This window comes from Chlorocebus sabaeus, chromosome 12 (genome assembly GCF_047675955.1).
Source record: "Chlorocebus sabaeus isolate Y175 chromosome 12, mChlSab1.0.hap1, whole genome shotgun sequence".
NCBI lineage: Eukaryota > Metazoa > Chordata > Mammalia > Primates > Cercopithecidae > Chlorocebus > Chlorocebus sabaeus.
Window position 1 is genome coordinate 20,334,508 of NC_132915.1, and position 25,902 is coordinate 20,360,409.

General features: G+C 36.6%; 1 protein-coding gene across 4 annotated transcripts in view; it reads right to left on the reverse strand.

Annotated features, from left to right (window-relative positions):
- VPS13A (vacuolar protein sorting 13 homolog A) overlaps positions 1–25,902 on the reverse strand; it is a 238,929-nt gene that overhangs the window by 100,614 nt on the left and 112,413 nt on the right. For all 4 annotated transcript variants that reach the window (XM_073021503.1, XM_073021502.1, XM_073021504.1 and 1 more), the window contains 4 exons: positions 16,865–17,032; positions 14,507–14,811; positions 6,828–6,975; positions 3,210–3,363 (listed from right to left, as the gene is read on the reverse strand). In XM_073021503.1, the coding sequence (XP_072877604.1) occupies positions 3,210–3,363; positions 6,828–6,975; positions 14,507–14,811; positions 16,865–17,032 (775 nt within the window). The remainder of the gene's footprint in view (positions 1–3,209; positions 3,364–6,827; positions 6,976–14,506; positions 14,812–16,864; positions 17,033–25,902) is intronic.

Here is a 25,902-nt window from a genome sequence, read left to right on the forward strand (position 1 = left end):
TGATTCTGTATATGTGTATTTTCTTCTTTCGTTCTGTCATTTTGCTGCAGATATTTTATAGTTCTGTTATTAGGTATATACACATTTAGGATTGTTGCATCTTCTTTGTGAATTGACACTTTTATCATTATTTGAAAAAAAAACAAACCTTGTAATGAGTCATTCAAGAGAAAGATGAACCCTAAGTGGATATTTTCATGGTCTCAAGGAATCACGGCTAATTTTTAGGGTGATGACGTTACTATATTTAAAAAGTAACGTCCTTATTGCTTATGGAAAAATAGCAATCAATGGTATAATATCTGGGATTTGCTTTAAAATAGTCTTATAGGCTGGAGGAAGAAGGGGGAAGAGCAGAGTGAGGGCAGTAACAAAGCAGCCACATGATATTAATGAGTGAAAGTGGGTGATGAATACATGTGGGTTCATTACCTCATTCCTTCTACTTTGGTATATGTGTAAAAATTTCCAGAAGAAAATGATTAAAATAACATATTCAAACATCTATTTCTTGTTACATCAACTGCAGACATTATCTCTCAACTCTTTAAGCCTTTACTATTTGTTTCCCCTGAATCATCTTCCTCTTTACAGCATTGCTTAGTATTGTCTTTACTTCTAAGTTATCACGGTTCATAACATTTACTTTTTTATTTACATAAGAAGTCTTCGATGTGTTGTTTAACTGTGACCATGTAGTATTTTTCAATGAGACTTACACTAATACTGCCTCTGCTGCTATACTGTCACAATGAGTGCACCTCTGAAAAATAAGAGGTTCTCTTCTCACATTCTAACAATGGCTCAAAATTATGCAAAATTTAGTCCACTTCTGCACCAGGGTATAGAAATTTCTTTCTTAAGAACAGAAAACACTTTCTTCTCTGTATCAGTTATATAATATAGCTAACTCTGTATCCTACATACTATGTGGAATTCATGCTATTTTTCTTCTATAAGACATTCTTCCACATGGCTTTTTTTTTTTCTTTCCTTAAAGCATTCTCATTTACTTTTTAATGAAAGCTAATTACTTTCTAGCCTATTCACACAGATAATTTGGAGATTCCTTTTCAATGCACTCCTGGGTAGGCCTAGGTTTTTTTAACCCCATATTTTCCTCTTTCCTAGATTCCCTGACTTGCTGAAATACATTTTCAGACTAATTTCTTTTACGAATGGGTATGAAGAACTCTAAGAATCTAAGAGTCACAGGAAATCTGAGAATTATTTTCACATTTTGGGTATTGGCTTGGCTGTGTATAGAATCTGAGCTTCAAAAACCACTTTCCTTAGAATTTTGAATACATTTCTCCATTGTCTTCCACCATCCAGGGATTCTATTCCATCATGTTTTATTGATAAATAAAAACAACAAAAATCAATCATGCAATCATTTTTTTCTAAGTCCCTGACAGGCAGCCTGTTTTTTTCTGAAACTTCAAAAAAATCTTAGCTTTACCATTCTGACATCTCATGAAAATGTGTTTGCATGTGGAATCTTAGTTTATCCAATCTGCTGGAAACTCAGTAGATTCATTATAGCCAAGAGCTTCCTTCAATATTTACTTAGGTCTGGACAGTTTACAGCAGTTCTCCCTTACCCACACTTTCAATTACCTGCAGTCAGGTCAACTGGGGTCTGAAAATATTAAGATACTTTGAGAGACAGATCACATTCACATAACTTTTATTACAGTATATTGTTAAAATTTCTATTAGTTGTTGTTCAACTCTTAGTGTGCCTAATTTATAAATTAAACTTTATCACACATATGTATGTATAGGAAAAAATATAGTTTGGGTACTATCCAAACATAGGTAATACCCGAAGTTTCAGGCATCAACTGGGGTCTTGGAACATATTCCCTGCAGATAAAAGGAGAGTACTATCTTCTTTAAAGAATTACCTTCCATTTCCTCAATTATTTCTTCTCTAACACTTACTCTGGAATTGGACTTTCTGAACTAAAACATCACTCTTAAGTTTGATCACATTTTCCATCCCTGTGCTCTTTTCTTCTCTGTCATGGGAGATTGCCTCGACCAAATATTCCAACTCAATACTTCTAATTCCATGTTTAGTGTTTTTGTTTTAAATTTTCAGCAATAATATTTAGATTTCCAGCAACTCTCCTATGCTTGGGTGAGCTGGTGGTGCTAGTGGGATCCATTTCTTATACTATCTTCTCAAAATCCTCTTAGAATGTCAGAGTTTGTTTTTTGTTTGTCTGCTTCCTTTACTGTCACCTCAACTATCTGTTTCCTTCAGAAAACACTATTCTGTTTATCTTAGTTTTATTCATGCTTGGGTTTTTTACAAGATTCTTCATATCTGACCATTCATATTTAACAATAAAGGACTGGTTTCATTATTCCAGCTAGTAAGGGTGGGGTTTCCTACAATGCTGTAAATGTAAAGCTGTTTTTCTGTTAGGATTCTCTGAGTGAAAATGCTGTGTAATACCTCAGGGCTTTGCAAAGGTGAGCCCTGTGAACTAGCAGGTTTCATTTTGAGGTAGGTAAGTCTGAGGATCCCCTATAATGCCAGAATGAAAACTTTATGCTTATGCAGCAAAGTCATCCCAGCACTAACTAACCCAATGTATGTGCTGGTGCTGAACTCAGAAACCAGCCACCTTCCATGGAGCACACTGGATCCAACATTAGATGAAGCCTCTTTCTGAGTTCTGCTTCCTTCTACTCCATTCCATCCATCTCCCAAATATTTGTTAAACTCCACTATCTACTAATGATGAGCCAGCCTCTCTTTGCACCTCTAATACTCTGATATTCCTAATATCAATATAAAAGATTTGTTTGGGATATATACCACACTAGGAATAGGGAGAAGATGGGGGAAGGAGAGAAAAATGGAAAATGAGGAGCTACAAGGAAGTCAGGAAAACATGAATATAGATTGAGGAATTTTGTTACAATAGGACTAGGAACTTTCATTCAAAGAAAAAAAAAACAACACAGTGACTAATGGACAATTTAGAGATGTCTGAATGGAATTAGCTGATTAGAAAGAGTCTTACAAATCTTATTTTGCCCAAACTAAAGAAAAAGAAGGAAAGGAGGAAGAAAGAGGGGAAGAAGGAGGGGAAGAAGGAGGGAAAAGATAGAGGGAAGGAGAGGGAAGAAGATAGAAGAAAAAGAGAGAAAGAGAGGAAAGCAGGAAGCAATTTGAAGTTTTAAAAACATACCTCCTGAATGGTGTGAAGCATTAGTAGTAACTCCACTAGTGGCACCATATTGGTCTTTTGTTACAGCAGGTGAGGCACTACCATCTTTTTCATACCATATATTGCCATGCAATGTTTTAAAAATAGTTGTTATATCTTCTTGACTAAGAATGAACTGTTAAACAAAAAAATTTGCTCTTTTTAGCACTGCTACTTCACTGAAGAATTTAACTACAGTTAAAATTCTCAGAAGAGAAAAATGAAAGACTGTTTCAATCCTCTACTACATCAATTAAACATTTTTACAAACTGAATTTTCAGTTTTCTAAATGACCATGTGCTCTTTAGTAGCTTGTGAAATATAGAACTAAATTAGGTGCTAACGCCAATGAAGTTATGAATAAAGAACTATTCGTTATTAATGTACCAAATAATCTAGTAATTTTAAACCTTTAAAATGAACTTTAGCTATCTATCTACTTTGGATTTTTTTGGTTAGTAAGTACCTCATTTTACAAATGTAGAATAATGAAAAATGATACATTTGGTTAATCAAAAATTTTAGAGTTCACAATGTGTTCTACATGAACTATTTTATTTGAACCTCGAAAACGTCCTAGGTATATGGAATATAATCCTGAAATTTATTTATTTTTAGTTAGGTAGTTAGTGACTGAGTCTCATTCTGTCACCCAGGCTGGCATGCAGTCATGCAATCCTAGCTCACTGCAGCCTCAAACTCCTGGGCTCAACCTCCGACATCAGCCTCCCAAGAAGCTGGGATTACAACCATGCACCAATGATGCAATCCTGATATTTATATTTATAAGACACTGAACCTAAATGGTTAATATGCTTAGGTCCACACATAAACTAGGAACTAACTCAAAGAGCTAGTAATTTCAGGCCAGATGCGGTGGGTCACGCCTGTAAGCCCAGCACTCTGGGAGGCCCAGGCAGGCAGATCACTTGAGGCCAGGAGTTAGAGAACAGCTGGGCCAACATGGTGAAACTCTGACTCTACCAAAAATACAAAAATTAGCCGGGTATAGTGCACACCTGTAATCCCAGCTACTCAAGTGGCTGACGCAGAATTGTTTGAACCTTGGAGGCAGAGGTTGCAGTGAGCCTAGATCGTGCCACTGCCCTCCAGCCTGGGCAACAGAGACTCTGTCTCAAAAATAAATAAATAAATAAATAAATAAAGATCCAATTTCAAATCCTAGCTGTTACAAACTTAGTCCCAAATCAACAGCATAAAACCTGACTTAATAGCTGTGATGGTTAATTTTGTATGTCACTTTGGCTCAGTCACAGTACCTAGGTATGTGGTCAAACATTAAATGTTTCTGTGAAAATATTTTTTAGAAGAAATTAATATTTAAATCACTAGACTCTAGGTAAATGAGATTACACTCCATAATGCAGGTGGACCTCATCCAATCACTTTGTATTGAAGTTGGAGACCTTTAATAGAAAAAGACCTCCTCCAAACAAGAATTCTGCCAGCAGACTGCCTTCAGACTTGAGCTCTAACACTACCTCTTCCCTGGGTATCCTTCCTGCTGGCCTACCCCGCAGATTTCGAACTTGGTGGCATCCTCAATCATGTACACCAACTCCTTAAAATAAGTCTCTCCCTTTTCCCTCTCTCTTTACATACACACACACTCTCTGTCTCTCTCCGGAGAACCCTAACACAACAGCAATCATGTAAAAAAGATCTTTGAGTTTGGCTCACTTCTAAGTTTGTCAAAACAACAAAAAGGATTAGTTATATTTTTAGCCGTTATGACCCCAAGGAGATAATTTGAATCACACAATATTTAACAAGTTTTACTTGTACCAAGCTTTCTCTGACTGCATTTCAAAGATGATACACTAATTTAGTGTTTTAAAATTAAGTCCATGTGTACCTTATACATACTACTGTTTTGGGTTTTTTTAAGCTTTCATTCCTTCATTCATTTATTCATGACGCTTATTTTGTAACTATGTAGGAGGCACTGCAAAAATAGTTCATATAAGCAGAAATTAAATATTACAATTTATAAACCATGTCTTCCAATTAATATCTGTCCATCGCATGCACCTCAAATACTGATTATTAATCGGCACTCTTCCTTCACTTTTGCCAGGAGCTCAGTGGAGGAAGTTCAAAGAACTGTAAGATCCCAGGGCTGCTGATCTGCAGTATCTACATGTCAGGACAGGCTGTGTATGCAACCACCGAAAATGTGACAAGTCAGAAATCACAAGCTGCTCCACTTGGTCTGGATGCGTTAGACTAATTGATTTCACAACCGATTCTAGCCTCTCCCTGACATAGAAGATGAGGCCCAGGAGGGAACAAATATCTGGGCTCTGGGGTGAGCTGCAACAGCAGCTAACCAACTACTCAGGTGAATTAGAGTAAGGGAAGCACCAACTTTATCCTAGAGGGTTGGCCTCAAAAGGCAGCTGGGCACTTGCAGATCGTCTGCAGCATCACCTGGACGTTCTGTATGGATTCCACCTGGGAGGAGCACGGGACAGCAGTGTCTTTGCTGCCCCACACAAATACACCTAATAACTGGGCCCAGTGGGGTGGCAATGGCCCCAGCATGCTGGGTGGAACATACTATTTATATTTTACAAGTTTCTATCTGTTATCTCACCAATATAAATAGACTTCAAATACTTATCTTAAGAAGATAACTTCCATCTCCTACCCTATAAGTTAAAGCAGCCATTATTATCTTACACACTAAGATTTTCACAATGCCATCATGTTTTATGCTCTGAATATACATTTGACTTAAAAGTCTGAAATCTCTGAAATGATGTTTTTCTCTTAATAAATAAAATTTTTACAGAAAGAAATAGGGAAACTGGGAGGTGGGGAGTAGGATTTGTTAAGTAGGTTTCTTAAAGAAATCTCCCAGAGTGTACGTTGCTATCACTTCAGCAAAGCATGTGACACACTTTTGACCTTCATCCAGTCAAGGGAAAAAACTATGAACCTGTGGACAGTTCCATGAGAGATCTCTGAAGCAATGTGAACCAATAAGAAGGTAAAACTAAGGTGGTGACACATCTGTCATTTTCATTTTCAGCTTATGAATTCTTCTAATACTTTCTCTTCCTTTGTATAGATTATTTCATATATTTCCATGGCTTTAAATGCCATCTATATGCTGATGACTCCAAAATTAGTATTTCTAACCTAGATCTTTCCAATAAATTCTCTATTAATATATCTAATTGACTACAGCACCATGCCTATTATTTGTGTCCTTCATTAAATTTACCACAATTTATAACTATTTTAATTATGTGTCTGATTACTTTTTTACTAACTACTACTATACCTTCCAGATCACCATCACCACCAACTCCTGCAATAAACTGGCAAGTTCCATGAAGTCAGAGACAATGTCATCGCTTCCTTGCCATTTTATCTCCAGTAATATTTGTTAAAAGAATAAATGGTCTCTGAGACCATTTTTAAATGAATTCTAGTTTAATATAATCACTACTTCAATTCTGACCAAGGTGACTATATATATACAAATTCCACTCATATGATGCCTTACGTCCCCAAGCAACATTTTTCAACAAGCAAAACAAAAATTGATTAAGTATCCCAAAAAAAGTTACCTCCATTGGTTTCAGCTGAGCATTTACATTAAAACAAGGAACTTCCTGGTACCACTCCCAGCATAAATTTCGTTCAACCACCACCTCCAGATTTAACGGCAGTAGTAGATCCAGTACTTCCTGGTATGCATCATTAATAAATTGAGACCTATAAGTAAAGATAACGTTCTTTTAAATTGGTTCATATACATCCGGGTAGTTAAAAAAAAGATTAACTTAAATGTACCCGTTTATATGCAAATAGCAGAAATCAATAATTTGTTGGGTATACAGGGAAAAAAATCTATTAGGCTTTTTTTTTTTAAATCTGTCAAAATGAGTTGAGTGATGTTCTATCCCACTAAAAACCTAGGTGACTTACACTAAGCTGAGTGTTCCATATTATACAGAAATAGAGCCAGGCACAGTAGCTTACACTTGTAATCCCAGAACTCTGGGAGGCTGAGGTGGGCAGATCACTTGAGGTCAGGAGTTTGAGACCAGCCTGGCCAACATGGTGAAACCCCATCTCTACTAAAAACACAAAAATTAGCTGGGCGTGGTGGCACGTGCCTGTAGTCACAGCTTCTCAGGAGGCTGAGGTGGGAGAATTCCTAGAACCTGGGAGGTGGAGGTTGCAGTGAGCCGAGAGAGCACCACTGCACTCCAGCCTGGTCAACAGAGCGAGACTCTGTCTCCAAAAAACAAAAGGCTGGGGGGAGAAATACGTATTTTTAAATACAATTTTCTAATATGGTAAAAACTGCAAAAGTATAAAAGTTGTATAGCAAACCATTAAAATAAGAATTATCTCTATGTAGGCCAGGTGTGGTAGCTCATGCTTGTAATCCCAGCACTTTGGGAGGCCGAAGCAGGTGGATCACCTAAGATCAGGAGTTCGAGACCAGCCTGGTTAACATGGTGAAATCCCGTCTCTACTAAAAATACAAAAATTAGCCAGGTGTGGTGTCGTGCATCTGTAATCCCAGCTACTTGGGAGGTTGAGGCAGGAGAATCGCTTGAACCCAGGAGGTGGAGGCTGCATTGAAACGAGATTGCACCATTGCTCTCCAGCCTGGGCAACAAGAGTGAAACTCTGTCTCAAAAAAAAAAAAAAAAAAAAACACCAAAAAACAAAACAAAAAAACTCCATGTAATTTGTAAACAAACATAAGACATCATTATAAAAACATTTTAATTCACTGATTTAGATAAGTAACAAAATATCACATATTCCCTTACTTTATAAAAAATAAGTAGTACCATATGAAATTTCTATTTCTATGAGTTAAAATAGCTGAATACATACAATTTCATATTAAGTTGAACTATATTTGTCTTTCCAAGCACTTACAAAGGTAAGACTGATACTCAGGAATGAAGAAAAATGTAATAGGTCAATTGAACCCCTTCAAGTAACAATGTGACCATAGAAGCCTCCCATTGTACCTCAAAGTGACAATCTCAAAGTGTTACTCCTCAATAATGTACTTACATTTTAATTAGTAGCAAATCCTTAAACTAAGGTATAACACCATGACTGTAGAATTTTGGCAACCATTTAATTAACAGGAGAGAAATATGAGAGTTCATCAGGGATCTCCCAAAAAGCCTGGTACTAAGCCATTTAATTAATGAATGACAGAGTGACACCAAACTTACATATGCCCGCATGCTTGCAGTCTCCACTTAACAGTAATAGGTTAAGGAATCTAAAAGCCCCACAGGGAATGCTGCAGACATAGGTTTTCTTTTCTTTTTCTCAGTTATCCTCTGATATGCATATGCAATTATATATGCATCCTATCATAGGCTAGGATGCATATATAATTTTAATGGCCTTATTAGAATAAATGGCTATACTAATAAGTATTTTAATTACCCTTCTATTATTAAAATTATTAAATATTATTTAAAATTATTAAAATTATTAATTATTATTAAAATTTCATAGTTTCCAATTCTTCACCATAATAAATACTTGGATTATTCTCTCTCTCTCTCTCTCCATATATATATGTGTGTGTGTGTGTGTATATATGTATATATATGTACACACACACACACATACATATAAGTATATATAGCTTTGAGTAAATTTCTGTCCTTTGGACAAACTGTGAGAAAGAAAACTGCTATGTGAAAAGATTACTTTCTCAGGAAAAACTTTTCTTATCAGTACTACCCAATATATGGATTAAATAAACCTTTCCTATGTGCTCCCACATGTAACCTTACACTTTTTCCATCACTGCATTTAACATATTGCATTTCAATAGTTTATTATGTCCTCTGTATTTTCAGTTAGAATGAAAGCTTCATGAGGGCGGGAACTATGTTTATCTTATTCTCTGCTTTTTGTCAGTACTTAGATGATCGGCATGTGCCATATAGTGAATAAATATTTGCTAAATTGCAGTCAAAATGGATTAATGTATAAAGAACCTAGTCACAAACATGAATTCCCATTTTTTTTTTAATGTGCTTTCTAATACATTGTAACTAAACTGCAATTTCTGGGGTTTTGTTTGTTTTTTTGAGGCAGTCTCACTTCGTCATCCAGGCCGGAGTGCAGAGGCATTAACACACATCATCACAGCCTCAACCTTCTAGGCTCAAGCAATCCTCCTGCCTCAGTCCCATAAGTATCTGGGAGTACAGGCACGTCACCACACCCAGATAATTTTCATATTTTCTGTAGAAATGGGGTTTCACTGTGTTGCCCAGGCTGGTCTCAAACTCCTGAGCTCAAGCAATCTGCCATCCTTAGCCTCCCAAAGTGCTGGGTTTACAGGCGTGAGCCAACATGCCCAGCAACTGCATTTCCAATTACCAATTATTTTACAATTATTTCAGGAAAAATTGGTTATACTTTATAACTGAGTAATTCTATTTCTAGGAACTCATCCTAAGGAAATGAATTACCCCAAAGAAATGAGTAGACAATTACATAAGTACTGATGTAATAAAGAGATCAATCATCAATATAGTGTTACTTATAACAGCAAAAATGTATATATATTAGAATCAAATTTATAACAAAAGGCAGATTTAGATTTTCTAAAAACTGAGGAATAAAATATTGGGAAAAATTTATGCACTCAAAATAATGACATGGAAAATTTATATCATATTTTTAAGAAAAAAAGCTATTTATAACACAAAACACAATTCTAATTTTTTTTTTATACTTTAAGTTCTGGGATACATGTGCAGAATGTGCAGGTTTATTACATAGGTATATATGTGCCATGGTGGTTTGCTGCACCTATCAAGCTGTCATCTAGATTTTAAGCCCCACATGCATTAGTTATTTGTCCTAATGCCATCCTTTCCCTTGTCCCCCACCCCCAACATGCCCCCGTGTGTGATGCTCCCCTCCCTGTGCCCATATGTTTTCACTGTTCACCTCCCACTTATAAGTGAGAACATGTGGTGTTTGGTTTCCTGTTCCTGTGTTAGTTTGCTGAGAACGATGGTTTCCAGCTTCATCCACGTCCCTGCAAAGGACACAAACTCATTCTTTTTCATGGCTGCATAGTATTCCATGGTGTATATGTGCAACATTTTCTTTATCCAGTCTATCACTGATGGGCATTTGGGTTGGTTCCAAGTCTTTGCTATTGTGAACAGTGTAGCAATAAACATTCATGTGCATGTGTCTTTATAGAAGAATGATTTCTAATCCTTTGGGTATATATCCAGTAATGGGATTACTGGGTCAAATGGTATTTCTGGTTCTAGATCCTTGAGGAATTGTCACACTGTTTTCCACAATGGTTGAAATAATTTACACTCCCATCAACAGTGTAAAAGCGTTCCTGTTTCTCCACATTCTCTCCAGCATCTGTTGTTTCCTGACTTTTTAATGATCGCCATTCTAACTGGTGTGAGATGCTATCTCATTGAGGTAAATGGCCATACTGCCCAAAGTAATTTATAGATTCAGTGCTATTCACATCAAGCTACCATTGACTTTCTTCACAGAATTAGAAAAAACTACTTCAAATTTTATATGGAACCAAAAAAGAGCCCATATAGCCAAGATAATCCTAAGCAAAAAGAACAAAGCTGGAGGCATCACACTACCTGACTTCAAACTATACTACAAGGCTATAGCAACCAAAACAGCAAGGTGCGGGTACCAAACAGATATATAGACCAATGGAAAAGAACAGAAGCCTCAGAAATAACACCACACATCTACAACCATCTGATCTTTGACAAAACTGACAAAAATAAGCAATGGGGAAAGGATTTCCTATTTAATAAATGGTGTTGGGAAAACTGGCTAGCCATTTGCAGAAAACTGAAACTGGATCCCTTCCTCACAAGCATGGCAGAAAGTAAAGGAGACACGGAGGCATGTCTTACATGGTGGCAGGCAAAAAGAGGATGAGAGCCAAGCGAAAAGAGTATCCCCTTATAAACCCATCAGATCTCGTGAGACTTATTAACTACCACAAGAACAGTATGGGGGAACCACCCCCATGATTCAATTATCTCCCACTGGGTCCCTCCCACAACATGAGGGAATTATGCGAGCTACAATTCAAGATAAGATTTGGGTGTGGACACGGCCAAATCATATCACCTCTCCATTATCCATCAACATGATTCTCAATCATTAAAATCCTGTTCCACTACCTTTGGTCACACCTGCTTGGCAAAAATTCAGTTTTGTCTCAATCCAACTGACTGTTGGATTCCAAATACAAAATACCAAGTACTGCATGGAAAAAAAAAAAAAAAGATGCAGTATTAATTCATGGTTAACAATATCAGCAGGACCCTCAATGCTGTCTCAATACATTTTCCTGGTTTCTCATCTCTCTGTCTGCTCCTTCTTAGTCTCTTTTGAGGGTTCCTTTTTCTGCCAATTCTTTAAATACTGGTATTCCTCAGCATTCTTCCTCATATGTCCCACTCTACAAGCTTTCTTTGTGACCGTGTTCATTCCAATGGCTTCAGTGACTAGCACAAATTATTGCTAAGAACTCCTAAACCTAGAAGTCTAAACAACATCACCTATATGCATCACCCAGACACAAATATTCCACTGCCTTCTGGATTTCTTTCAAGATCTCTCCATGTAGAAATCATGCAATCCCTTTCAGGCTACTTTGCCCATTACAGAAATAATTACTCTCTGTATTCTACTGGGTTTTTCTGCATTATTCTGTCTTATCTCAGTGAAGTGCATCATCATCAAATACCGATTTCCAGCTTGCAACCTAAAGTGAATTTTAATTTCTCTTCTCCTTTAACTCCCACACCCATTCAATCATCAGTTACTATAAATTCTGGTTAGCTCTCCACTACTTCACTCCCCTACCTTAGACTAAGTCACCTATAATTCTTATGTGAGTTACTGCAATAGTTACCAAACTATCCTTCCAACCTCTAGTTTTGTCTCCTTTGGACCTAATTTCTAGAACCTTTTCAAAATATGATCCCATTTTTATGCACCAGCCCACTATATTTATTAAACAGTACCTACCACAACAACCCAATGAGGTAGGGTTTATTAATCCCTTATAAATATTGCTTACTATTATTTCTTATTCTTAGCACAATGCCTGGGATATACTTGGTGCTTAACAAATGCTCAAGTGACAGAAATTTCTCCTTCCATCTAAGATGATGTAACATGAATGGGTTTACACTCCTGCTTGAAATAACCCTGTTCTCCAAAAAAAAAAAAAAAAAAAAAAAAAGACAGAATTTATTTAAAATAGTTTTCAAGATACAAAACATCAAAAATGGATAATGATTCCAAAGAGTTGGGAAAAAAATGAGGTGAGCCCTACGACTGTCTCAGTTTACTATTGTTTTGCAATAATTAACAGGCCATGGTACAGGGAGGGGGAACCCAGGAGAAGGCCAGGAAAGCCCCAGAGTAGAGAAGGTAAGAGATGAGAATCCAAGAGAAACCAAGGTAGCTAGAGTTATATAATAAAATACCAGAGAGAAGAGAGCTACACAGGATTGTAGAGTTAACTTAAAATTTATAGCACAATATAAGTACTTCAATTTATAGCACTATATCATATATTAGAAATGTTTCAAATCAATAATCTTAGCTACCACCTAAAAAAACTTATAAAAAGAGCAAAATTGAACCCAAAGCAGAAAGAAATAATAAATATTGAATTAGAAATCAATGAACGAGAAAACACAAAAACAATAGAAAAAACAGTAAAACCAAAACCTGCTTCTTAAGATCAATAAAACGTATAAATCCCTAATCAGATTCATCAGTACAAAGGCAGAAATTATAAATATCAGGAATGAGGGAGGAGACACCATTACAGATATCAATAAATAAGGGAGCATTATGAAAAACTTTATGCCATTAAATTTTACAACTTGAAATGCAAAAATTCTTTTAAAAACTAGGGAGGATCGCTCGAGAAAAAATAACTTGAATAGCCAGCCCCAAATTTAAACCTCCCACAAGCCAACTCTAGGACCAGATGGCTTCACTGGTAAATTCTACCTAATATTTAAGGAAGAAATAATACAACCGTACAAAAACTGTCAGAAACGTACGCATATCAAAACTTATCAAATGGTATAACACTAAAGATATGCAACTTGTTCTGTGTCAATTATGTCTCAATAAAGCTGCTTTAAAAATATTCAATTGGTCAAAGAAAGTGCAGGAGGGAAAGACAGATTCATCGGAAGCTAAAGAGAAGTAGAGAATGGGAGTTAACTAAAAAATGAAACAAAAATAAGATGAAGAGACAAGCGAGAGAATGATATCAAAGAAAAATGACAGAAAGAAGGAAGAGGGGAGTTGAGAAGTATAAACAGAGAAGGATCCAAGTTGGAAAATAGGACATAAATTCAGAATGGGGATTAGAAACAGCATAGAAACACAGAGGACACAGTATAAAAGCTCTGGAACTATTTGAACATTTGTTTATCCCCCTACTTCCCAACCCCATGGTTAACGAATACATAAGGTTGCATGCTACTGTTTGTTTGTTTAAATTACAGCATCAGAGCCATAGCACACAACTGACAGAGAAGATAAGGTGATACTGTATTTGCAAAGTGAATAAACATATTACGTTAGAAATTCCTCACTTCTTCCATAGCCCTGTAACTTATAATGAACTACAAAGAAGTACAAATATATTTCCTCAGATAATAAATTTTGTAGTTTTCCTAATTACCTAAGGAGAAATTTTCTTTTCTTTTTCTTTTTTTTTTTTTTTTGAGACGGAGTCTCGCTCTGTCGCCCAGGCTAGAGTGCAGTGGCCGGATCTCAGCTCACTGCAAGCTCCGCCTCCCGGGTTTACGCCATTCTCCTGCCTCAGCCTCCCGAGTAGCTGGGACTACAGGCGCCCGCCACCTCGCCCGGCTAGTTTTTTGTATTTTTTAGTAGAGACGTGTTAGCCAGGATGGTCTCGATCTCCTGACCTCGTGATCCACCCGACTCGGCCTCCCAAAGCTAAGGAGAAATTTTCAAACACTTTGGAGAAATTTTCAAACACTTTCTAGGTTTTTTAAAATGCAAAGACTATAATTGATTTTGCCAAAATATACTTAAGGAAGAGAGAATCACTAAATTACGTATAATTAATAAAATAAAACTCACTGTAAACAGACTACTCAAGACATTAAAGTCTTTAACGTAAAAAGTTAGAAAAATATTGCATTCCACACAAATACACTCGTGAAAAGCTTACCTGTATAGTCGCATTTCACTCAGCTTTATTGTTATCAAATCAATAACAGGTGGGGGAGAGCTCTGGCTCTCTGTTATCATATGAAAGGTATTTGTCATTGTAATTAGCCCAAAATCAGCAACAAAAACATTTTCAGAAACTGGAGACTGCGGGATGACCACAACTGGGGCTTTGATGTTAATATCCAGTGCCATTCTGGAACTCCTTCGTGCCAGTTCTTTTACACCAGTAGCAGCCATTCCAGCTGCCTGAACAGTTGCCTCAGCCAAGGCTTGTTTAGCTGCCTGAAAATTATCTATAAAAGCCTGTAACATAACAGAATTATATTCTTAAGGTTATTAATAAATAAGACATTAAATATATATTGATATTTCTGGTTTCACCTCCATTAAAAAAAAAAAAAACTTTTACTTGATACAACCAAACATTATTTATTCAAAGTCTTACTGTCTATATTAAATCTTAATTTTCTGCCACAAAAACTGAGAAACACAAAGACAACAGATAAAATAAAAATCTAGTCCTCAGAACAAAGCTAAATGGGATCGCTGGAATGTCTTACAAATATCTATTTCCCTTATCTCACTTTCCCTAAAGGGAACAACCCTATTTCTCTATACAACCTCAGTGGACAGAGAGCTCATTTATGTTTGTAAGGTAAAAATAAATAAATAAAATATGTTTAAGAAGTTTCAAAATAATTTTCCAATTTCCAAATTCCAAAAATATACTTCAATGACATAAAATATAATTACCTAGATTTATACTCTTATACTTAATTTTCATGTTCAAAGAAAACCTAACATTTTAGTAATTTCTAAGTATAAGTACAAGAGGGTTCAAGTGACATGATTTTTTTGGTTATAAAAATAAATTAGCTACTCAAGAGGCGGAGGTAGGAGGATAACATGACGCCAGCAGTTCTAGACCAGTTTACGCAATATAGCGAGACCCTGTCTCTAAAAAAAAATTAAAAATAAAAAAATAGCAGGGACCTCTTGTCCCTGCTAATTTAATCTATTTGGGAGGCTGAGGTGGGATTTGCACGAGTTTGAGGCTGCAGTGAGCTAGGAGCACGCCCCTGTATTCCAGCCTGGGGTGCAGAGCAAGACCCCAACTCTAATTTCTTTTTTTTAAAGAGAAGAAATTCAACAAGGAATACTTGTTTATCTTTACATTTTTGTATGCGAAAGGATTTTATGGCTATAGAAAAACTGCATGATAACCTAAATTTAAAAGATCACAAAACAGCAACATTATATGGAATTAACTTAGAATTATGAAATAACAAAAGAGGGCTCCACGTTCCCAAATACATTCAAATGAATACACAAATACTTTTCTTGCTTATAAGAATTGCCACACTTGGCCTATTTATTCCACTACAACCTTAGATTTGATTACCTAGTTCACACACTAAAACACAGAGACAGCATTTTAAAAGAATGAATAGTGATGTCACGGAGACAGGTATGACACCCACAGGAAAAAATATCAGCTGACAGCAAGGGAAAAACAAAAACCGAAACAAGAAAAGCAGAAATAAGAATCGAAATGCCTTAGGATGGAGTCATATAGGGGTTAAATCTAACTCCTTAAAGTCCCTGATATTCACAGAATGACAATGCAATCGAAAATATGATTTTCTTGGGTCGGACATAATGCCTGTAATCTCAGTGCTTTGGGAGGCCATAGCAGGAGGATCACTTGAGGCCAGGAGTTCAAGATCAGACTGGGCAACAGAGCAAGACTCCATCTCTATAAACACTTGAAGAAAAAAAAAAAAGGCTTGGTGGTATGTGCATGGTGGTATGTGCCTGTAGTCTCAGCTACTCAGGAGGTTGGGGCGGGAGGATCACTTGAATCCAGGAGTTCAAGGTTACAAAGAGCTACAATCATGCCACTGCACTCCAGCCTGGGTGACAGAGCAACACCTTGTCTCTAGAAAATTAAAAGAACCTTTTCTTAATGATGACTTGAGACCAAAACAAACTTCAATTATATATTCAGTATTTTAAAATTATAGTTGCAAGTCAGGCAAAACGAAGACTTAGGCCAATGACATATAAAATGAAGGTTCTAATTAATATATAAAATATGTATGATATATAATGTACATATACTTAATGTTAATATATAAAATATGTATTTCAATTAATTGGAATATTCCCATGTCAAAATGATGTTATATAAAGAAGGAACTACACATTTCAGTCATTATGTATAATAAATGGTACCCAGAAAATTATTTTAAAAATCAGAAAAAATTTCAAGCAGGGAATTCTTATTAGTCTTCATCCATATTTGACATACAGCAATTTCCAACTAGTGTAAAATAAAAAATAATTTAATACTTACCAATATAGAACATAGAAATTTTGTGACAAAAACTACTTCAATGCAACCAACTACTAAATTAACCTGAATGTCAACCACATTCATATCTGTGTATGCAGAACCAGCAGTTGCATCCATGTAAGAAACCATTTTGAAGCTGAAAACTTCTTTTCCAGTGATATAAACAGCCTTAATAAGAGAAAATTTAATTATCACAATCGATTTTTGAAATGAAGTGTTTTCAGTACAAAATAAAACAGTAAAAAATAACAAAACATAGTCAGAAAATCTCTCAAGTATTCACAAGCCAAGCACAAATGAGGCAACAATTCAATTACAACAGCTTTATTGGAACCTACACTACAAAGTTTTACAAATTGGTGGTGGCTATTCCCTTTGTGGGTCATAAAATCAAGGTAGTAGTTCTGGCTCCAGCTTTTTTCCTTTTTTCTTTTTTTTAATGGAGAAGAGAAGAGGAAGTATCTGAATATGTATTTTCATTCTGCAAGTATACTTTTGTAATGAGAGCAACTATGTATTTCTTGATTCACTGACAAAAATTTGAAAAACACTGTACATCTACACCTTACTGAAATCTATTCTTGATTTGAGGTATGTGAATAGATTTTTCTGGATTCTCCAAAGGAGTCTCCTCCTATTGCTATACTTCTGTTCCTTATCAGGTTGTAAAGGGCCATCTTAATTGCCAACCAGAAATCACCTCAGTGGTTAAAAATCTCAAGCTCTGCAACAACAGTTAAAAATGGTGGAGACAACAGGAGATGTAAAATGTTAAAAAAAAATTTGGAAGAGGGACAGAGCACTAAGCTCACAGCTTTCTCAATTCTCCTAAATACTAGAAGCAAGCAAGAACAGGGAGCTGAAGAGCCATCAACAGGCACATCAGTTACAACTACAGAACAAAGAATCCTCCAGAACCAGATGTATAAGTGACCTCTGAAGGCTGAGGTACGAGACAGGGCTGAAAAGAAGTCTACAATCCTGCTTCTGCCTAGGGTGCACAAAGCTGGAATGAGGGCCCCTCCAAACCTAAAAAAAAGGAAAAAAAAAAACCAAAACAGATAAACTATGGTATCACAACTTTCTTAAAACTATTAGCAATCTGAGGTCACAGGACAACAAAGGTCCCTAAAAATCTAAGGACAAACAGGTACCTTCAGGGAGAGACAGAAAATAAGCACCAGTTCACTTGTGGTAGAGAGGAGAAAGAGATGTCAGATACTATACAATATAGGTAAGAATAATTCAGTTAAAATGATAAAGGATAAGTGTGGACTAATGTGAGATGCAGAATCCCTGGGAGCCACACACATGAGGAGCTCTTGAGAAAGATGGGGGCGGGGTGCAAGTGGGAAACAAGAGAAAGCTTTCCTTGGTACAACCCTGGAAAAGTTGAGAAGCCTCCACTGCAGAAAAGGCCCAAAGCACCACCAAAATTATCATCTTCTCAAAACAATAGCCATAAGAAACTACTAAACCTTGTTGCCCTCAGGGCACAGGTGAAAAAACAGTATCCTAGGGACAACAGTAAAATAAAACTCTGTATCTAGGGGAAGAACAAGAACTCTCCTGGGGCCAGATGATTAGCGGTCTCCCTCTGCTAGGGGAAGGGAAGGACAGTCAATCCCACATAGGAAATATGAGAGATATCAATCAGATACTATGAGGAGGAGGGACAGGATGGCCAAGAATACTCCATTTCTGAGACTCATAGAAACAGCCCTGGCTAGGACTGAAAATGGACCAGGACACTAACAAGCCTATCCAAACCACTTTGCCTTCTCCCCAAATAGCACCACCAAGCTCACAAGCACTAAGAAACAAGCAGCAGGAGCCTCTAACATCTAGGACAGAGCTAAGAATGTGGAAAGCGAATTTTCTGAGGTACAAGAGCAGAAGAAAGGTCAAAGACTCAGCACAGAGCAAAATCTGAGCAACACAGCCTCCACCCACCCTAAGCACAAGCTACAACTAAAGGAAACTGAAGCAGTAATGTAGTGAAGGAAATCATATTAATCTAAAATTCAAACCAAGCTAAGCTCAACCCCCAACCCCAAGCTAATAGCTTAGCAGAAAAGAGGCATCCCCATTTCCAGACATAAATACTATATTTACATCAGTCTCTATTATCCTATACATCAGTGGTCCCCAGCCTTTTGGTAACAGGGAGCTGTTTTGTGGAAGACAATTTTTCCACAAGAGTGGGGCTCGGGGGTTGGAGGGTGGGGAGATGGCTTGGGGATGAAACTGTTCCACCTCAGAGCATCAGGCGTTAGATTCTCATAAGGAGCATGCAACCCAGATCCCGCGTATGCATAATTCACAATAGGGTTCACCCTTCTATGAGAATCTAATGCCCCCGCTGATCTGACAGGAGGCGGAGTTCAGGCAATAATGCTCCCTCGCCCACCACTCAACTCCTGCTGTCCGGCCCAGTTCCCAACAGGCCACAGACCAGTACCATTCCACAGCCCAGGGGCTGGGGACCCCTGCTATACATGATACGATGTCTGACATTCAATCAGTAATTATGAGATGCCCAATAAAAGCAAGGGAAAAAAATCAAACAAATAATAAAGGAATCAACAGAATCAGATTCATCTATAACAACCATGTTAAAACCAAAATTTTTAATTTTAATTAGTACGATTAATATGGTAAAGGCTTCTAGTGGAAAAGGAAAATATGCATGAATAGATGGTGAATATTACTATGGCAGAGAAAATGGAAAAAAGAAGAGCCAAAAGGATATATTAAAGGTTAAAAAAACATGGCAACATAAGTGAAAAATACCTTCAGTGGGTTTGTCAGTACTTTCATCAGAGCCAAGGACAAAATCAGTAGATTTGAAAATAGGTCAAGATAAATTATTCGAATTAAAATGCACTAAGAAAACAATGGGAAAAAAACTTGAACAGAACATCCAAAGGCTGTGAGACTAAAAACAGAAATCTAGTAAGAATGTTAGGAATTCAAGAACAGGAACAGGGAACAAGTGGAGGAGGACAAAACAGGGGAGCCGGGGGGTGGGGGAGACAGAGGGAGACAGAGGCAGAGAAACTATTTGAAGAAAACATGAAAAATAATGAAAGCCATCCAAGTAGCTCAGAAAAGTCCAAACAGGACAAATATCAAAACACAATTAAACTCATCTAGACACACTATATATAAATCCTGAAAGCAGTCAAAAAAGATGACAAGTTATGTACAAAGGAACAAAAATAAGAAATGTCATAGACTTCTCATCAAAACTATGTGTAACAAAGAACAATGAAATCACATCTTTTAATAGTTGGAAAGGGGGAAAATACTATCAACCCAGCAAAAATGTCACTCAGAAAAATTAGGGTAAAATAAAGGTTTTTCCTACCTCCCTTCTCATCTATACCCCAAAAGCTGAGAGAATTCGTTACCAGCAGACCTGCATTATAAGAAATGGGAAAGTGCCAGATGCGGTAGCTCATGCCTATAATCCCAGTACTTTGGGGGGCCGAGGCGGGTGGATCACCTGAGGTCAAAGAGTTCAAGACCAGCCTGGCCAACATGGTAAAACCCCATCTCTACTAAAAATGCAAAAATTAGCCAGGTGCAGTGGCGCGCATCTGTAATCCCAGCTACTTGGGAGGTTGAGGCAGGAGAATTGCTTGAACCCAGGAGGCAGAGGTTGCAGTGAGCTGAGATTATACCACTGCACTCCACTATCTCAAAAAAAAAAAAAAAAAAAAAGAGAGAAAGTATTTCAGAGAGAAATACAAACAATAGACAGAAACTACATGAAGTAGTTACAGAAAGAGTTGCAATGAAGAAAAATGTAAAACATCTTTAGAAAACTAATTGCTCCAAAGAAAACTGACTAAACCAAATCCAGTAGGTACACATTGTGAGTTTTCAACATGTACCAAAATAAAGCAAATTATGATGATACCAAGAAAGACAGGAAACAGGAATTGGAAGTATGGTATTGTAAGATTCTTACACTATACGTACAACAATAAAATATTATTGGAAGATAGACTATGATTAAATATATATACATTGTAAAACCCAAGAGAAACCATAAAATAAGTGATAATCAAAAATCAGGCCAAAAGAAGGAATACAAAGAATAGGATAAGCAAAATTGGAACAATCAGAGATATCAGATTACAATCCAATCATATCAATAGTTTTATAAAATAGTCTAAACACAAATTAGAAGCCAAGAGGTTGTCAGATTAGATAAAAAAGATCTAAATATACACTATCTATAAGAAACCCATTTTAAGCCAGATGTGGTGGGATGCACATATAATCCCAGTTACAGGGCTGAGGTGAGCTTAAACACAGGAGTTCAAGAATACCCTGGGCAACACAGTGAGACTCTGCCTCAAAAAAACGCAAGCTCACTTTAAACAAGAAGGCATCCATTAAAAGCTAAAGGATAGAAAAAGATAGACCATGCAAATCTAACCAAAGAAACCCGGAATGGCTATATTACTACCAAAGTAGACTTCAGAACAAGCACAGTTACCACAGATAAAGAGACACATTACATATTCACAAAGGGGGCATAAAACTCATATATATTTATATGTACCTAACAAGAGATCGCCAAAACATATAAAGCAAAAAATTGAAAGAACTGAAAGGAGAAATAGGCAAATCAATGGTTGTAATCAGAAGCTTCAACACAACCAGTAAACAGAAAATCAGTAGCCTGAATAATTATATCCACCAAGCTACTTGCCCAAATGGAACATTCAACCCAGCAATTGCTAAAAACACGTATTAATTGCAAATACATTTGAAACGTTCACCAAGATTAATCATATATGTTCTGGGCCATAAAACAAACATCAACAAATTTAAAGGAACTGAAACGGTTTCTCCTCTGACCATAATGAATTTAAACTAGAAATCAGTAACAGAAAGGGATCTGAAAATCTCAAAATATTTAGAAGTTAAATAACATACTTCTAAATAAACAATGGGTAAAAGAAAGTCAGAAGAGAAATTAGAAAATACTTTGAATTGAATGAAAATAAAAAACAAATATATCAAAACTTACAGGATGCAGCTAAAGCAGTGCTTAAAGGAATACTTACAGCAGCAAATGCTTATAATAGAAAATAAAGACGTTCTCAAATCAATAATTTAAACTTCCACCTTAAGAAGAGCATATTAAATCCAAAGCAGGCAGAAGGAAGGAATTTTAAAAGAGCAGAAATAAAATTAAAAACAGAGAACATTCAATTGAAACAAATGCTAGTTCTTTCAAAGTATCAATAAAATTGATAAATCTCTAACCAGACTGATCAAGACATAAAGAGAAAAGACAAAAATTACAATCTCACACGCTAAGGAAAAAAAAAAACACACAAGTGAAAGACTACGTAACTGCATGATTCCATTTATATGATACTTTGGAAACTGCAAAACTATAGGAACAAAAACCAGTGTAGTGATTCCAAGGTGCTGGGATGGGGAGAAGGGCTAACCTCAAAGGGCAGTAGTGAATTTTTAGGGGTAGCAGACCCATTATATATGCTGAAAGTAAGTTACACAACAGTATTTGTCAAAACTCACAGAATTACAACTAAAAAAGGTAAGTTTTACTGTAGGTAAATTGTTTCAATAAATCTGACTTTAAAAAGTAAAAGCTAAACCAAAACAGAAACTAATAAATAATTCTACCCAAAGGTTACTGAGGCCCCTACAACCTCCCAAAATATATCAAGCATCTTCCTGCTACAAGGCTTCTATAATTGCTCTTTCCTCCACCTGGAATGCTCTTTTGACAGAGCTCAAATCCACAGTTCAGATTTTTTGTCGAATGTTTCTACTGTAAAAAAGTATTTCTTGATAATTGTAATACACCACGTGAATTACCCTGTCACATTACCCTGCTTTCTTGGTTTTCAAAGCACATATCACTCTCTAATATTGTTTTATATTACTGATTAACTACTATTTATTCCACGTGGAGAAGGGTTTTTTATCTTCTGCTGACTATAATATCTCAAATAGGCCAGGCGCAGTGGCTCATGTCTGTAATCACAGCACTTTGGAAGATTGAGGCAGGTGGATCACCTGAGCTCAGGAGGTTTCAGGGCAGCCTAAGCAAAATGATGAAACCCCATCTCTACAAAAATCAGCTGGGTGTGGTGGCGTGCACCTGTAGTCCTAGCTACTTGGGGGACTTGAGATGGGAGGATCACCTGGGCCAGGGAAGGTTGAGGCTGCAGTAAGCCGTGATTGTGTAATTGGAGAGCGAAAGAGAGAGAAAATTTTATCTATATATATTATGATTATATAATATATAAATTAGTTGTTTCTTAATTTACTTACCAGTATTTATACATATATAATTTACATATAAATGTATAAATTCTATATATATATAAATACTGATAAATTAGTTAACAAAAAATTGAATATCCTCTGCAAGTTACATGAGTAGGGCTATATGACTGTTCCTCTCTGAGTGCAACAGAACAGATTTGCTCAAGACAGAGTCTAGAGCAGAAAGGCTGCGGTCTAGGAGACTTCAGGTACAGAAAAACAGTTAATAAAACACCATATCAAAAAATCGGTATTTTAAGTAAAAATCTATAAATGATGCGGCCTCCACTTCTTTCAACCAATTGGCTCCTGGAATCTAGGCTGTCAGGCTTATACTTACACTATTTTTCTCAAAGGAAACTGACTAGCCTCAGAGCAAGAGATGCTCTCAATTTGAGAAGCCATAAAATTGCTAGACCAGTTCCTGACCATCTACTGTGATGTCTGCCTGTCCAAAGTCCCTACATAAAGCTTCAAATTAGCTTTGAATATCTGGGGGAAAATGGCAAAGTTCTTAGAAGCAAAAGAAAGTCAAACTGTCATCAGAACTGTCAACACCAATAGGAGGCCGTAAGACATGGAGTAACATTTGTTAAGATCATCTAGAAAAGAAAATTCAAGTTAAGGATTTAAAATCCACTCAAACTACCCTGCAAATATAAATGTCAAGGATTATTGTTCCTAAGAGCTCTGCCTAAGAAATCTACTGGAGAATAAACTTTTGAAAAGTCAAAATGATTGGTGATGCTGGCATAAAGACTAGTGAATTCTCCCATTTAATAAATGAAGAAATGTCCCTACTGCGTCCAGACTTCCCGTCAGCCTCCCTGGTGGGCACCCCTCGAAGGTGTTTTGTTGTGTTGTCTCCCCAGTGCTCCATCTGACCAACATGCCTGCAGCAAGAAAGTGGCTATTTTGGCTTAAGGCCACTCTCTCCTCAAGACCAAATTACAGGAAATAACGACAAATAGCTTCTAACATCAAAAAAAGAAAGATACCCCAAGACAGTGCAAAACAGAAAAGAAAAAAAAAGACAGCTACACACTATGTGCCTCCTTTGCAAATACACACCACTAACTATGAAGTATCTTGCCAACCCCTACTCCCAAACCCTGAATCTCACTGTGCCCTGAGATTTAAATATTGATTTAAGGAAACACAGGAGACAGTAACATGTTAAATAGCATGAAAACATAATCAGCAAGATAGAGGCTATGGAAAATTGTTCAGAATAAGTAAGATAGCAAAAAATGGCACACACAAGGGCAGAGAAGAAACTAAAGGAAATTCATAAACTATAACAGACTTAAGTGGTATATCGATTAAATGCAGTGAGTGGATCTCCTTTGGATACTGAGTGCCATATGGAAAACAAAGTGAATCCCAGTCTCAACTATACACGAAAAATATTCTCACTGATAATTCCATCAAACATTTAAGGAAATAATAATGCAAATTCTATTCAAATTTTTCAGAAAACAGAGGAGGAGAGCATTTCCCAACTCAACTTATGAAGCAAGTATTGGCCTAATAACAAGGCCAGAAAAGTTGAGAATTAGAAAGACTTGTATACCCATTACCAAGAATTAAGCATTAAAACTGGATTTTTTTAAACCTTTACTTTTAAAATATTTTTTATGAAGAAGATATCAGAAACTAATTTACTATGATATGTTTTCATGAGACTATCAGGTCAGCCAGTATCCTTTTTACCTCATGGCATATATAAAAAGAGTATTTGTCCAGTGGTGCTATGGCAAATGGAGGATGCTGCTCCAAGACAAATGGGCTGGGGGTGCCAACCTTTAAAGTTGAGGGGCTCAATGCTTCAGTATGCTTAAAACTGACACAATAGTATATATCACTGTACAAGGCTTATGAAACTGATTCATAATCAGGTCTGATTTCATAAGGTCAAAAACCTTATGCCTCTCTGGTTCTTTGACACGTGGAAAGTTACTAAACAAGGCAGTTTGTTTAAATATCATGTACAATGGAATCAAAGTCAAGAAATAGGGAAACGGAAATGAAAATCGGGCAAGAAGACAAGAGAGAAAGATTTTTTTAATTTTGTAACTTTTTGTAAACTGAATTTTTAACCATGTAGATATATTAAAAATAAAATTACAGGCCAGGCACAGTGGTTCACGCCTGTAATACCAGCTTTTGGGAGGCCGGGGCAGGCAGATCACTTGAGGCCAGGAGTTTGAGACAAGCCTGGCCAAACACAGTTAAACTCTGTCTCTACTAAAACTATAAAAATTAGCTGGGTGTGGTAGTGTGCACTCGTAATCCCAGCTACTCAGGAGGCTGAGGCACGAGAATCACTTGAACCCAGGAGGTGGAGGTTTCAGTGAGCCAAGATTGCACCACTGCACTCCAGCCTGGGTGACAGAGCAAGACTGTCTCAAAAAAATAAAATAATATAAAATAAAAAATAAATATAAAATTACAGAGACAAAAACCAATGGGTTGGATCATGCTCTCAGTTCTGCATAACTTTTCATAGATACTTTATTTCTGTGAGCTTTACTTTCTAGATAGGGAAAATGAAATGGATAATCTATTTCTTAAATACTCTGATACTGTGAGTTTTAAAATAAAATCATGGCTTCTGGAAAATTTCTTGCTCCTTATTGCTATGAGTCATTTCTCGTTGATGTTGGAACTGTTTTGCTATCCCATGAAACAAGCCGTAACAAGAAGATATCAGAAAT